The following is a 15910-nucleotide window of genomic DNA, read 5'->3' on the forward strand; positions in this document are numbered from 1 at the left end:
CCCTTTACAGCCTCAGCTTTTAACAGAAGTCAGAACATTTTAAGATTTTTAATTATGCAACGCTAGAGTTGTTCTTTGTAATGATAAGGGGCTGGCCCCCGTATAATGTGACGGGAGCAAAATAGCCTAAGTGCTGACGCTCCCACAATTTTAAAATCAAATTCAAATTATCGTGCTATCTTAGTATGTAATAGTAATGAATTCGGTGTTACTCATTTTTAATGTTTTTGCATCTGCAAGGCTACAGCAATGCTTTAAGAAAATTATCATTATTTATTTTATTTAACCCATTGGCATACTGGTAGCGCCAAATGGTATAGATATGAGTCTGTATAACGACATTTGGCCTGTGCCAGCAGTCACTTTTAAAAATTCCTCTTCTTTCAAAAATCACAATATCTAGACAACAGCAAAAGCAAACCACAAGAAGACTAACTCGAATATTCTAAAAGCAATTCTCAAGATATGTAATTTTTCAGAATTGGAATATCCTAGTGTTTTCTTTGAAAGGAGAGGAAGTTGTGAAAATGGTTTTTTACTATAGGCCAAAGGCTAAACGCAGCCTTAAGAAAGCTAAGTTAGAAATGCAAATTATTGGTATGGATTATATCCTCCCCATTGCCTCAAATGTTCTGAAAATCATCATCATCCTTTGCCGTTTCCTGCCTCACACTGGGTCGGCATAGAAGTCAAGCCTCTCCATTTTTTTCTGGTCTTCCACCACTCCTCTCTTTCCATGGTGTTCCAATCTTGTCCTCTTCTCCTACCTGCTCTTCCACCGACATCTTGGTCTTCCCCTTGGCCTTATTCCCAATCCTTGTGCATGGTACACTCTTACTTTTAGTCTTTCTGCATCCATCCTCTGTGTCCGAACCATCTCATCTGTGCCTGATCTATCCTATCCTATCATGAAGCTTTACCACATCCACTGTCTGGATCTCCTCATTCCTTATTCTATCCCTTCTAGTCTTCTCCAATATACTCCTTAAAAATTTCATCTTCACTGCCTGCATCTTTCTTTTGTCTCTCTCTCTCTCTCTCTCTCTCTCTCTCTCTCTCTCTCTCTCTCTCTCTCTCTTTCTCTCTCTTTCTCTCTCTTTCTCTCTCTTTCTCTCTCTTTCTCTGGATCCCACTCTAAACTTTAGGTCCAGTCCCAATTATCCTTTCTGTGCATAAAGTGGACTTAAAACAACAATTCAACGTTTTGTCTCTCTCTGTCATTGTCCAAGTCTTCGCTCCATATATAATTATTGGCACGTAGTATATGTTATATATTACCTTCTTGCATTTCAAAGGTACATCCCTGTTCCATATTAATCTTCAAATGCTTTGATATAGTCCACCACCCATTTGTCCTCTTCTGTTTACCTCCTCCTCTATTTTTCCACTTTTCTCAATTATGCTTCCTAGATATTCTAAGTTCTCCACTACCCTCAACTCTTCCGTGTCCATCTTTATTCTTGGTTCATTTCTGGTTCTGTTTCTTGTTGTTATTAGCACCTTGCTCTCTCTTTTCTGCACTTAACTCCATTCCTGCACTTCTGATTTCCTCTTTCAAACTATCAAGCTGTCTCTGTACTTCTTCTTCCCTTTTTCCCCATATTACTAAGTCATCAGCGAACAACAGGGCCTTCATCTCTTCCTTTCCTGTCTTCTTCCCCACTTCTTCGTTAATTGCATCCATTGTAATTATGAAGAGCAGTGGGGAAAGAGCACTTCCCTGTGTTAGTCCATTACTTATACTGAACTACTCCCTTCTTGCCACTGGCATCTTCACACAGCTCTGTTTGGCCTTGTACGTGCTCTGCACTCTACACACTATCTCTTCCTCCACTCCTTTCTCTTTTAGAGCCTTCAAAATCTTTGTTCTGTCCATGCTATCGTATGCCTTTTCAGTATCTAGGAATGCCATAATCAAATCATCATTTCCATACTCTTAGTGCCTTTCTTGCATTTGCCTTATGGTGAATATCAGGTCTACTGTTGATCTGCCTCTTCTGAATCCATACTGTTCCTCTCTCATGTTCAGCTCTGTCACTTCCCTTATTCTTTTCTCTAATATTTTCTCATACACCTTTGCTGAGTGGCACATAAGTGTTATTCCTCTGTAGTTTTTACATTCCTTTCTGTCACCCTTCTTGAATATGGGAACTATTAGTCCCTTTGTCCAATCTCTTGGCACTTCTCTCTCTTGCCACACTGTTTTCAACACTCTGTACAGCCACTGCACACCAATCACTCCTGCTCCAAGTATCATTTCCACTGGCACTTCATCTACTCCAGGTGCTCTACCTCTCTTCATTCTCTTCAGTGCTTCCTCCACTTCTTTCCATGTGAGATTCACTTTTTCCTTCCTCTTTTATTTTGTTCCTTCACTTCTTCATACTCTTTCCTTTTTTCACATTCAGCAATTTCTCAAAATGATTTGTTATTTCTTCATCCTCTTCTTCAATGTTTTCCCTTTCATATCTTAGCTTACAGCTGTCTCCTCTTTCTCTTCTCCTTTGTCTCACTAATCCATACAATATTTACTTGTTCCCATCTACATCTTCTTCTAGCACTTAAGCTCATTCTGAAAATATAATGTCATATATGCATATCAACAATTCCTTTTGTAAAAATCCTAAGCATATCAATCACCTAGAACAGAGGTAGCATCTGCAGAAATTAAGGAGATGGAAATTGTGATGAATTCAGATGTTTGCTTGATATCTCAAATACCCCATTGCTGCATTCAATACTGATGAAACCCAATTTTCCACTTTTAAATAATGTAAGTGAATGGCTTATTGCAGAAAGGGACCTGAGTCACATTTTTGAGGTATCGGAGTTAATTTTTTCATCTCCACTGTGTCTAGCAGCATACTGCAGGGGAGTACATTGAGGGTTGCAAAATTAACTATTCATTATGTTGAATATTTGAGCCAACAACTGCACATTTCTTTCTTACACTATTAATATTATACGATTTTTCATTGTTTTTCTCAGAATTGTGCAAAAGTGACTCAGGTCCCTTTCTGCAATAAGCCATTCAAGTGTTTTTTAATATAAATATCTTTCATGTTGAGGGGAATAAACAACGTGGTTGATAATATAAGACGTAAACGAGTTACTAAAGATATATCCGCGAAACTTACTTGTAAATGTTCTATTAATTTCGGTGGCCTCTACAGAGGATGGATGGTGGCAGAGTCCACCGAAATTAATATACAATTAAGTTTCGCGGATGTAGCTTTAGTAACTCGTTTACGTCTTATATTAATATCTTATGAATTTTATGCATATCTGGAACAAAGGTATCATTTTCATTTTTGTTAACCTTCAATTTTTAGTTTTCTCTCAAACAAGCACCCCTACTGCATAAGCTACAGTTGTTAATTTGCTGTTGTCTATAACATTAGAATAATAAATATTTGATGTGAAAGTATGCCAATGGGTTGAAACGTATTTAAAATGTATGCATGTATTTGTTGTATGCAATATATTTAGTTAATGTTTACTGTTTTCACTGGAAGATTTTTAATTGCAGTAATTTCTCTCGGCAACAATGTAGTCTTGTTTCAATAATTGCTTTGTGACTGTATGCCAGTGGTTCTCAACTCAAATGCCATGTCATGCAGCAAATATTTGGTTTTGGTTAGGTATATGGCTTTCTGTAAAACAATATGACACACTGATAGAGAATATTTTTAGAGTACTTTAGGTAAGATGACAGGACTTTGTTACTAAATTCACCTAAAATTTTATGATAAATCAAAGTAAGTGAGCTAATAATGTTATTCAATGTGTACTTTAAAATTAACTAATAATTACGCTGTAAGTCATTCAATTCGGTATTGAGTACAATATGCTTTATACCTCTAAATGATCATCTTATCACCAGAAATTAGAGCTTAATCTGCTTTCATTTTATAAGTAAAGTAGGCAACAATTTTATTTTATATGTCTATCAGTAGCCTGTAACTCAATACATCTATAGAAGTTTTGACAGTTACGATGTTCTGTTCAGAGAGAAAAAACAGATAAAGCTAATGAAAGTGTGTTGTTTGTATATATATATATATATATATATATCATTTTAATTCAACACTAAGAAATTTAAGCAAAAAAAATTCAGGCTCAGCCAAGACCCAACCCCAAGTCTTTGGCATACCATGCGATTTCTCTACCCATTGTCACTTTGTAATCAAGGGGTTCTTGGTTCGATACCCATTCAACACTGGTTGGGTTCCCACATTAAACTGTAGGTGCAGTCTTGATTAGCCTATCTGTGCATAAAGTGAACTTTAAACAATAATTCAAATACAATATGCCATTGCTCTACCAACAGAGTTTGCTTTGCCTGATTTTTCACTTGCGCTGTTTTACCTATCCCTTATACAAACATCAACTGTACATCATATCCATCTACATTGAGCTACACATTACCTTATTTTACCATAAGCATTTTTCACTTAAATTCCTATGTAGTACATTTCTGGTGTGTGCTAAAATAAAAATTATTGCAACATCAATAAAATATGGACATACAATTTACTCATGTCAATAACTGGTCTATTAACCTGGTAAAAGACAGGAAGCACTTAGTGCAGATTAACGTAAGTCATAAGTAGGGAGACAAATTTATGGTAAATAAAAACTGAGGAGAGCGGTAAATAAAATGTTAGATCAGCGGTATATACCAGCTGTGGAAAAAAAAAAAAAATTGGCACACACTTTTTCATTATGAGTGAAAACAACATACAAAAGAGCTATAAATTGATAAACTACTTCATTTTTATATACTGTACACATACACAAGTACTTAGTTGTCCAACCAAAAAGAAAACATCAACACAAAATCACTTCATTTCTAAATTGCATATCTCAAGTGATTTATTCATTGTATGTATTTAAAGGAAATCCTTGCTGTCCAACAAATAAAATAATCACTACTGCACATACACAAACACATGTTGAAATTCGCATGATAATAAACAAAATTCATTCATGACTTGAACACAAATGACACCATTGTTTCCCTTGATATGCGGGAACAGACTAATCTTATCGCTGCTACAGCTAGCAAGTTCAATGAAACTGGAATTTGAGTATACATTTGGGGGAAGAAAGGAATGCAGCTTGACAGGGAGCGAAGTTTTCGAACTGAGATTATGTGCATGGGAAATCCCAATTTGCCGCATCTTCCTGATGTGATCGATGATAAAACGTTCTTCAGCTGCAAGTGGTAGGAAACTTTAGGCAAACGTTTCGTTACAAATCGACAGTTTGCACGCACAACCTCGATTGCCGGTTTTTGCGTGTTTTCTACTTAAATTGATGATATTTCACGGTTATTTCACGAAAAAGCGTTCATTTCGTGGAAAAGCAGACATTTTGCATTACTTCGCGAATAAAACTCATGCATATTTCATCATTGGGGGTGTAGCTACGTGCAGGATGTTCAAAATTGCATCTTTTTTTCACATTTCGCGATCTTTTTATTTAGTCCATTATCATTGCCATAGCAGAATAAAAAGCAGGAAAGTGGTGGGGGATTATTTTTGTGGGTAATTAGTAATATTAAGTATACCAACATGAAATAATGCAGAATTCATATTGTTCATGTGTTCATATTGTTCATTAATGATCTATTATTTCCTGTATGTAGGAAAAGAGTATGCTTTCATTACCTGGGAGGGAGGAAGGGATCTGATCTCTTACTTTTCTTACGGATGTGATTGACCATGACAGAAACAGTTGAAATACACTCACATTAAAAACAAAAAAAGAAAGGCCTACCCGATGATGCAGTGGTAGCGTCGTTGCCCTGTAATCAAGGAGTCCTGGGTTCAATACCCGGTGGATGTACATAGTGGTTCGGATACCAATTTAAACTGTAGGTCCAGTCCCGATTAAACGGTGTACATTTTTAGAAGGAACATGAGTTCAGTCAATACCGCAGCCAGTGCTGTTGGGCTGTTGCCAAACCAACTGCTAGTGGAAGGGAAACAGAATTCGTTTTGTCCAATATTCAACTTTTTATATATAATGCATGCACGTGATATTTGAGTACAATGAAATATATAGTGAAGAATTCTACACAGGTTTATATCATATCACTGCAGCATATAAGATAAACTCGTACCTGAAAGAAGTTTGAAGGTATTTATTCTAGAGAAACTGCAAGGCCATCGTAACCAAGGGTCCCGGATTCGATATCTGGTGGAGGCACATGGCATAGTAGTTTGGATTCCACTTTAAAACTGTAGGTCCAGTCCCGATTAGCCTTTCTGTGCATAAATTGGACTTAAAACAACAATTCAACAACTGCAAGGCCATCATCATGACTCTCGTTTCTGTTTTCTGGTTTCCCAGGAGATTTGAATAGGGGTTCACCGATTTTTGGGGTAGATATTTTACCCTGTTTTATAATACACAACACAGTATGCACACATACACCACATGCTTTAGCCGTAAGTTCTCGACTCTGAGAAAACACTGTTTCAGCATGCACTTCTTCCGATGCAAATTCCTTGAAGTAAGAATACACTTTAAAACTAAGATTTCTGTCTTGTGAACGTAATATTTTACCCTTGGTGCCTGTACTACTAGTACTAGGTTTCGAGAGCGACATCATTAATTTGATTTGATTTGCTTTATTTTACTACGCTTTTCTGTCACTTTTGGATAATTGCGAAGATGAGAATGAGTGATGATATAATTAAATTGATGAATGGACATACATAAACATCCATGTCAAGGCTGGGATTCGGATCCGGGGCCCCTGGCATCGTAGCGCGATATGCTAACCACTCCACCATGGGGGCCACGCGACATTGTTAAATAACACTCACAGAACACACATTATTGCACAACTATCGAACATAAGGGCTGTATTGCACAACGTGCTATGATGGCACGGGTCCCGGGTTCGAATCTCAGTTTGGGCATAGGTGTTTGTAAGTATCCCTTCATCAATTTCATCATATCATCACCCATCGTCATCTTCGCAATTAACCATAAGTGGCAGAAAAGTAAAGTAAAATAAATAAATCAATAAGGGCTGTATTGAATCCTCTCACAACTGTTCTTCGTGGCGTACAAGTAAAATGATCTTACTCTGCTCTTGTTACGAAAATGCTGAACTCAAACTGACTTAACTGACTCGCATTGTTCGTGAACGTCCACAACAATAAAGGGTTATTGTGCATATTCAGCCGAATTTAACACCCATAGCTTTACCAAGACACAGCAACTCAGCGAGTTCAACACAGTGGCATTGAAAACAGCAGACGGAAGGAAAATGAAAGCGTTATTATGTGTGTGTGTGTGGGTTGAAACGTGCTGTTACCAGTGTTTCTTCAAGAAACGATAACTCCGGCTGTAGGCGACGGAAATTCATGGGATTTGGACAGTCAGGTTCAAAATGTTGTGCCTCATCTTATGATGAACCTTAAAGTTGAAAAGTTTTTGAAAACTTCTTTCATGCAATAAAAATAAAGAGTACGGCATTTAACTTGCTCACCGCAGTTTCCTTACTGTACAACATTGCATTCCTGCCATTGGCTGGTCGCCAAGGACATGCTCTCTGTAGCTCCGCCCGATATCGCTTCTAAAACAGTGTGTCGTATAGCCTTACTGTGCATAAAGTGGACTTAAAACACCAAATCAATCAATAAAAACAAAAACTTCATGTTGCTTTGAAAACATATTAATGCATACCAATTTGCACTGCTACCACCATTGGATTATGACCAAAATATTTTGCAAGGGAAATGGAAAGTGTTTTACACTGTGAGTGAACAAGTACAGTTCACATTCAAAAAACTTGATGAAACCAGCGTATGAAAACTGTATACCATTACTATCAATGGTGCATCTGTTACTCCTGTTGCTGAAAACATAATATATGCGAAGTTACTATGCCTCCCTGATAGTGTAGTGCATAATGCCGTGGCCTGTAATCAAGAGGTTGTGGTTCAATCCTAGCAGAGACATTGCACATTGGTGATGATTTGTACTTGCAGTCTCGATTAATTTATCCAAGCATAAAGTGGACTTAAAATAGACTTTTACTAAGCTACTGTCACAGTCTGAATTGGCTACAGGTTTACCAGATCTCCATTAACTTTTCACATCTCAAGTTTATGTACAAGGAAACAGAAAATTAATGTTTCCTTGAAGAAGAATGCCATCCTATTAACAACTCATTTTTCCTCAGTCATATAACTTCAGCATATTTGACAAATATGCACTAATATACAAATAACATTTCATGACTGACATCCTAAAAACTTATATAACTAACTAACTCTCTAGCCTTCTTAAACCTGAAGGTTTATGGCTGCAGCAACACAAGCCCTCCATCTGCCCCTATCCTGGGAAAGATCAATCCAATCTTTTCCATCCTTATCCTTTCCTTCAGGTCCATCTCAACGTCATCCCGCCATCTTCATCTTGGCCTTCCTACAGGCCTCTTACCACCAGGTTTCTCAACTAGAATCCTGTAAATTCTTCTTTCCTCTCCCATTCATGCTACACCTAAGTCTTCTTGATTTAATTATTCTAATAATATAACCATAGAAATTTCTGACTCTTACTGAAAATACTAGTTTTAACCCTTTTCAACCATTATGTTTTACCATGAAGCAAGCATGTGATTTAGACATGCTATCATGGCAAAACATTTCAATAAAATTGCGTGTGTGTCATGGCATTTAGTATTGAGAAACTCTGCACTACTGTCCATCCCACGAAATGTGTAAGATATATTTCAGCGTGTTTTTCAAATGCAGGTTCACTGAACAGGAACAAGGATGGTCGGAATGAGAAAAGAACTTATTGGTATGGTAAGGCAGATTCAAGCAATGAACTTAGCTTCTGCATAGTGATGTCAATAATGTTAGCTTCATAGACAGCAATGTGTCTGGTCGCTTTTGTGTTGTATAGTGCCAAGTGATATCTAATGTTCTGCTGCTAGCAAACAATTTATACTTTTTTTCTAATGTTATGAAAGGCAGTGCAAGTTAAACGAATGATGGGGAGAAATTTTGGGAATGATGGAATAGTTTTATTTTTCATGCACGCTTGCACATTACATGCACAATATACACTGATTTGCAAATCACATAAATGTATTGTAGGACAGTTAGGATTATTAAGAACATTAGGACTAGACTATGAGGGTTTGTTACCCAAGTAATCAAAAGTGGTTGTTTCAACGTAGGGCCAACCATACTGAAAATGGTTGGTCAAATGTAAGAACATACCGTTGGGCAATGGTAATTTTGGCTGTGGTTCCAACGTTGGGCCAGCGTGTGGTTTTTACATTGGGCCAATGTGTGGTTTTTATGTTGGGACTATGTGTGTTTTTATGTTGGGACTATGTGTGGTTTTTACATTGGGTCAATGTGTGGTTTTTATGTTGGGTCAATGTGTGGTTTTTACATTGGGCCAATGTGTGGTTTTTACATTGGACCAATGTACTGAAAACTAAAGTATAGATAGGTTTGTGTTCTGATATATATATAATTTATTGTGAGGGCAATTATAAACTCTAGTACAAATTATTCTATAAAATAAAAAATACACAACACTTTCTCATTCGTTCATTGTTTTCGAGGTACCTTCAAGTGGTAGCACAAAAAGCTTTCTAGAGTTTACTTAATTTTCCACCTTTCATGAAATTTAGTCTGCACATAACATTGTTTAACCATCTTCACAAGAATACCTGTAAGAATGTTCTTTTTCTGCTACAGCTAAACAGACAAACAATAAGCAATTTCCAGCACATATATGTGTCTTTCATCCATGGTAGCTGACAAAGGACTGGAGTGTGAGTTGTGAGTGACTACAAGTTAAAAATAGCTTCTACTTTTATTAACAAAATATTATGTTTCCAATATGTGTTGTGACTGAAATATTCGAAACGAAAGTGTTACAGCATACTCATGAAAGTAGTTTATATAACTGATTTTGACTCAGTTTTCCATGGCTGAGCAATGTAAGACCATCTTCAATTTGCCAACCAACATAAAACCAACCTTTCCCACGTAAAAATTGCAGTTAGCTCAAGGGTTGTGGTTACTTGGGTACTGTTTGGAAAGACAATGTACTAATGTTTTGGTTCATATTCATTTTCTTTGCATTACATATTTGTGACTGCCATGATTAAATGGTAACAGCTTGTGTTCTTTTTAACTAGTAACAATGTTTATTCTATAAACAAGTTGAAGCACACCATGTGTTAGCCTCATGAGAAGTGGACTATTACTCAACATCTACCTGGATGTCAGCATCCATATTTTTTTAATCTAATCTTGGCTCTTCCTCAGGGGTGGAAAATGATAGTTGCATCGTGTAGGGTGGGAATAAAAACTGTTACAAAATGTAGTCCCAGTGCTACAGCAATAGCAGAATATTGATTTTAAGACAGAACAGTATCCTCTACATATTGTTTATCTTGGAAATCCAAGATGTTGAAAAGCCTCCCTGATAGCGCGGTACTAGTGTCGTCGCCTTGTAATCAAGGGGTCCCAGATTCAGATTTGATACCTGGTGAAGGCACAGGGGTTCAGATCCCACTTTAAACTGTAGATCCAGTCCCGATTAGCCTTACTCTGCATAAAGTGGATTTGAAACATCAACTCAATCAAACCAAGATGTTGAAATGTAAAGATAACACAAAATAAAATTATGAAAAAGGGAAACTAGAAAAAAGAACGACAGAAGGGGAGAGGAGAAAGAAGCAATGTCACTGGCTTAAAGCTTGACTGTATGTCCTTGTTTCAACTTCACCTGATGAAGTTTCTTTAATCTAGTCAAAACATTGTGTACAAAGTTGCTGGTGGCATCGTCATCATTGTCACCATCACTGTTATCATCATCATTGTCATCATCACTGTTATCATCATCATTGTCACCATCACAGTTGTCGTCGTCATTGTCATCATTAAATCTTGCCCTACATGATACAGCTCAAGAATAACCAAAGTTGGCTCAAAATGAGAACACCAATATCCAGGCACATCTATGCCTTACCAAGAATATGCACAATTTCAATTCTGGCCAATTCTTGCCTCATGAGGAATCCCTAGTATTGTGTGTGTTGTGTGGTTTGTTTTCATGTTGGGATATATATCACTCAAAATCTACAGATTTTGAATCAAATGTCGAACACTATTAGAATCAAATCAAATTAAATTATTTTGGACCAAGATGTAAAGCTTTTCTCCAGGCACAGAGAGCTGATGAGCTGAAAACAAACAAACAACAACAAAAAAAAGTCTTCTTGGGAATACCACTGGAAAACCACCTATGTTGAAATTATAAGAGATTTCTTTTGTAGAAAAAAAAGAAGGCAAGAATCTCATTTTATTTTACGAAAGAAAGGAATAGGTTTCATAAGTAAATACATTTTGCATCCAATTTTGCTTTCTTTTACAATAAGAAAGTCTACATTTCTAGAAATGTTGCTTTATCCAGCTGTCACTCCTAATTTTCCACTGGCCTACGAAGTTCCATGTGCAACGTGAACAAAAATACACTTTATAATCTACTTCAAAGTTGTTGTTTTTTACTATATACATGAATTTTGCTAATATATTAAATGCTTGTGAAGAAATTACTTATGAGCACTATTTAATATTTTATGTTACTTTTAAGAAATCCACCAGACCCTTTATTTTGAGTAAGAACTATTTATCCATCTTGTGTATAAATAGAATTGAATTTCATTTACAGAATCTTTCAATTCAGATTTATGATTTTTATGAACAGGTTGCAACAGTGTAACAATTTTATATATCTGGTGATCCGTTTGAGATGTCAGAAAAGTAAACCTTTATACACAAGAGGTTAATGTACGTATCTCCGAGCAGCTTGTTGTAATATAAGTGGAGTGGAGTGGAGTGGAGTGGAGAATGAAGTTTCGAATGAGTGGAGGTTTACAGACTTCAGCCACATGGTGGCGCTAATGTGCATGGTAACAAAGATGGTGATCACGGCACAACAGTGCACACAGTATGTTGTATGGTATGCGAAATTTCTAGTATTCCATGCATGCTACTGCCGCCATGCAGCTGAAGTCAGTAAACCTCCACTCATTCGAAACTTCATTCTTTGTGCTTATATTACAATAAGCTGCTTTGAGATACGTACAGTAACCTCTTGTGTATAAAGGTTTACTTTTCTGACATCTCAAACGGATCACCCGGTATTTCTTTATAATTTTAAAATCATAATACTATGCTTTGAGACCATCATGGTGTCCACCCTTGTACATTTCATGTATTATATTACTCCTCTGTAGGATTCCTGTAAACATTGTCTTGCATACCATGTGTACCATTTTGAATGAAAAGTATATAAATTTAATAGTCCAGTAGAGTTTGAGTAAAGTAAAGGTAAGGTAAAGATACCGTAAAGGCATCCCTGTGCATGTGGACACATGCCATGAAGGCACATGAGGTAGAGCTCCACATATTCTTGATGTTGGAATGATGTGATCGGAGTGGTAACCAGATGCTCTACCAACTGAGCTACTGAGGTCATAGAATATGCTGCATATACTATTTAATATCTCATTTGATTACCCATGTGCAGATAGTTTCACTCAATGATTGGAATAATTCATGCACTAAATGTTTATCCAGTCTGCCATGGATATTAATGGGAGTTTTATATGTTGCAATTTTACACTAACCCCACCTTTCCCTAATAATCCAAAGGTAGGAACCATACATATTATGGGTACATGTATTTGCATGGGTTTTAGGTTGGGATAATATTAAAAAACTGGGTTGCATGAATGGTGATTGGTTTCTAATGGTTGATTTTTTGATTGGTTCCAATGGTTTGCAGGAGGTAAGATTTTATTCCTCTCCAAAATTGAAGATTGCGAGCATTTTTACTTCTTCAATTTGAATAACTTAATAAAAAATGTGCTATCCGAAGTCCTGGATACTTTTTTCGGGGTGCCTTCAGAACACAGAAAATATTAAAAGTTGCTTTGGAGTACAAAGCATGAGACACAGTAAATTGCCAGTTTCTAAAATAATTTTTTAAAAATAATAAAACGTTAAAATTGCATCATATACTTTTTTAAATGTAATATAAATTAATATGAAATTAAAGGAATGTAAATGAGCTTATGCCAGAGCATTTTAATGTTTATCTCACAATATATAAGAATTTTTGCTTACATGCTTTGGCATTATATGCATCAATGAGGCTTTGATGATATGTTGTTCAAGTATTTAAGTATGCAAACAAAAATTTTATGATGTGGATAATTGTCTTTGTTACAGAACTTAATTACGCCTTTCTACCATTGTTACAGTGTTGTCCAAATTGCACAATGTAGTATTTGTATTTTGCATAATTACTAATCCTCCCCCTTTCCTTATAACAGATTTTGATAACTTTTAACTTTCTGGACATCCTTGAAATTATACATTACTGTTTATTGAAAGTACAACACCAAAGCAACATGACTAATTTGAATGAACTTTAGGGTGTTGATGCCTGATGATAAGAGAAATAAATGATTACTCTAGTAACTCTGTTGCAGGTTTTGTTTTGGTACTTTCATTGAACAGTGGTATACAGGGTGTAACGAAAATATGGGGCAAAACTCTGGGAACGGATTCCTCATGTGTACGTAAGAAAAAAAAGTTTTTAACATGGATCCGTAAGTTCTTAATTTCTGAGTACTAAGACCTGCAAGTACAGGGTGGTTACAATTAAATTTGCCCCATTCGGAGCCCTTTAAGCCCTTTCGAAGAATCTGATTGTGGTGAAATTTAGTATAGAGACTATGAAGACCATGGGGAAGCAAAGGTCTTGAACTTATTGGCAAATTGTGCCACCACTATACTGCCTAAAGCTGGATGAGGACATCAAGTAATTGTACGATCCCTTAACTTCAACTGAAAGTTTATTTCATTAGGATTTTCTTGAAAGCAGTTCACATTCAAGAGATTTCAAAGTAGGACAGCATTCTCCCATTTTCTCTTTTTCTGTGTTACCTTAAAAAAAATTCCTAATCAATATTTTTTTGTACAAACTTGATTTGTTAGGTTTCTTGTCAGATGGTATATGATGTCTGTGTTGGTGGTGGAATTGTCTTCCTGTACTTACATACTTAATTCTTGCTTCACTGCATCCAGGTTTATGCACACAGTGCACTTTCAAGAATATCTACTTATTTTAATTTGCTTTTTGTGTTGCTAGTTTTTTGCATATTTTAATAGCTTTTCTTGTAAGTTATTGTCTTTTATATATATGTTTTTATAATTTTTTTTAATCTAGTAATATATAGTAATGCCAGTGCTAATATGTCAATCCTGATTCTAACTTATTTAGGGTTTCTATAAATTTTAATTTCAAATTATAGTAAACTAAATATACTGACTAACAGCAGCAGTTTTTTTTTCTTCAAATCTTGCAACATTAATGGCAGTTTCTTTGTAATGTTTGGAGCTTTTGTTGTCTTTCTTCAGTTATTTAACTACTTGGGGAAAATGCAGCTTTTGATAAGGATATTAATAATTAAGTACAATTCCAGTAACATTTTATATATCCTTGGATATATCCAGTCATCTTATTGTTCTGAAAAGATGTTCCCAAGAGAATAGAAAGTCTGAGTGGATTAGTGAATTAATAACCACTTCTCAAGGAAGAAGACGAGTTGAATTTTTTGTCTTTCTGTAGCAGATGTTTATTGAACAGTCATTGTTGGTTTTGTACATATCAGACTTATTTAAATTTAGATATCAAGAAAGATATATCTCACCCTTAATACTCATGCCTAAGTTAGACATAATATGCATAGTGTGTCTGAGAAGTGAATATTGTGGTGAGCTCAGAGTATCTCAGTCGGTTGTCATATTGACTCCCAGCATAGATAGCTTACTTCTTGACATCACATTTCCAGTGATTTGGAAGTGCATCTGAAAAACATCACATATAAAGCGAATTTATTCTGAATGCTACTGAAGTCAGGTACATCTTAATGAATAAGTGAATAGAACTCTTTCTTAAGAGGTAACTCAACCTTAAAACAGATACTAGTTGGAATACATGTTTGTATTAGTTTGTTTTTTCCCACATGGAATTTTCATGGTTATTCTTATTGCAGATATGAGCATTCTTTTGACCAACCAGTCGACAGCGTTTTGTTTTTCACTTTTTCAAGCATCTTGGTCAGTTTTATGTTGAACCTAATTTTTTGCTGTTTTTGCATGAATATAGGAAGAACATGATGTCAATTCCTGACTGAAGTAGTATTTTTTTAAATTTTCTACAAGTGTATGAAGCTACATACTTAAAAAAAATGTTCATTATATTTCCTTTTTTCTTGTTGTGTGAAAGTATTCCTAAGTAGCAAATTGCACATGCCTTACCAGACTTGTTTCATGTGATTTCTCCATTGCATTTGTTGTATCTCAATTTTATTTCATTAGATAACAGTAGTGCTTTCATATAGCAATATAGTGAAAACAGTAAAATATGTTCCAATAGAACACAATTCGTTACAATTCACCAATTGGTTCCAATTGAACACAATTCATTACAATTCACCAATTGGTTCCAATTGAACATAATTCTCAAATTGGTTCCAATTGAACACAATTCATTACAATTCACCAATTGGTTCCAATTGAACATAATTCTCCAATTTGTTCCAATTGAACACAATTCGTTACAATTCACCAATTGGTTCCAATTGAACACAATTCGTTACAATTCACCAATTGGTTCCAATTGAACACAATTCATTACAATTCACCAATTGGTTCCAATTGAACACAATTCGTTACAATTCACCAATTGATTCCAATTGAACACAATTTGTTACAATTCACCAATTGATTCCAATTGAACACAATTCGTTACAATTCACCAATTGGTTCCAATTGAACACAAT

At 35.7% G+C, this 15910-nt stretch overlaps 1 protein-coding gene across 4 annotated transcripts in view; it reads left to right on the top strand.

Annotated features, from left to right (window-relative positions):
* LOC145992054 (uncharacterized) overlaps nt 1–15910 on the top strand; it is a 161471-nt gene that overhangs the window by 129449 nt on the left and 16112 nt on the right. For 3 of the 4 annotated variants that reach the window (XM_083128223.1, XM_083128214.1, XM_083128231.1), the window contains exon 9: nt 8778–8831. The exons of the other annotated variant lie outside the window; for it this stretch is intronic. In XM_083128223.1, coding sequence (XP_082984349.1) covers nt 8778–8831 — 54 coding nt within the window. The remainder of the gene's footprint in view (nt 1–8777; nt 8832–15910) is intronic. 4 annotated transcript variants of the gene reach the window in all.

This window comes from Lepisma saccharinum, chromosome 1, assembly GCF_977018435.1.
Source record: "Lepisma saccharinum chromosome 1, izLepSacc3.1, whole genome shotgun sequence".
Classification (NCBI taxonomy): Eukaryota; Metazoa; Arthropoda; class Insecta; order Zygentoma; family Lepismatidae; genus Lepisma; species Lepisma saccharinum.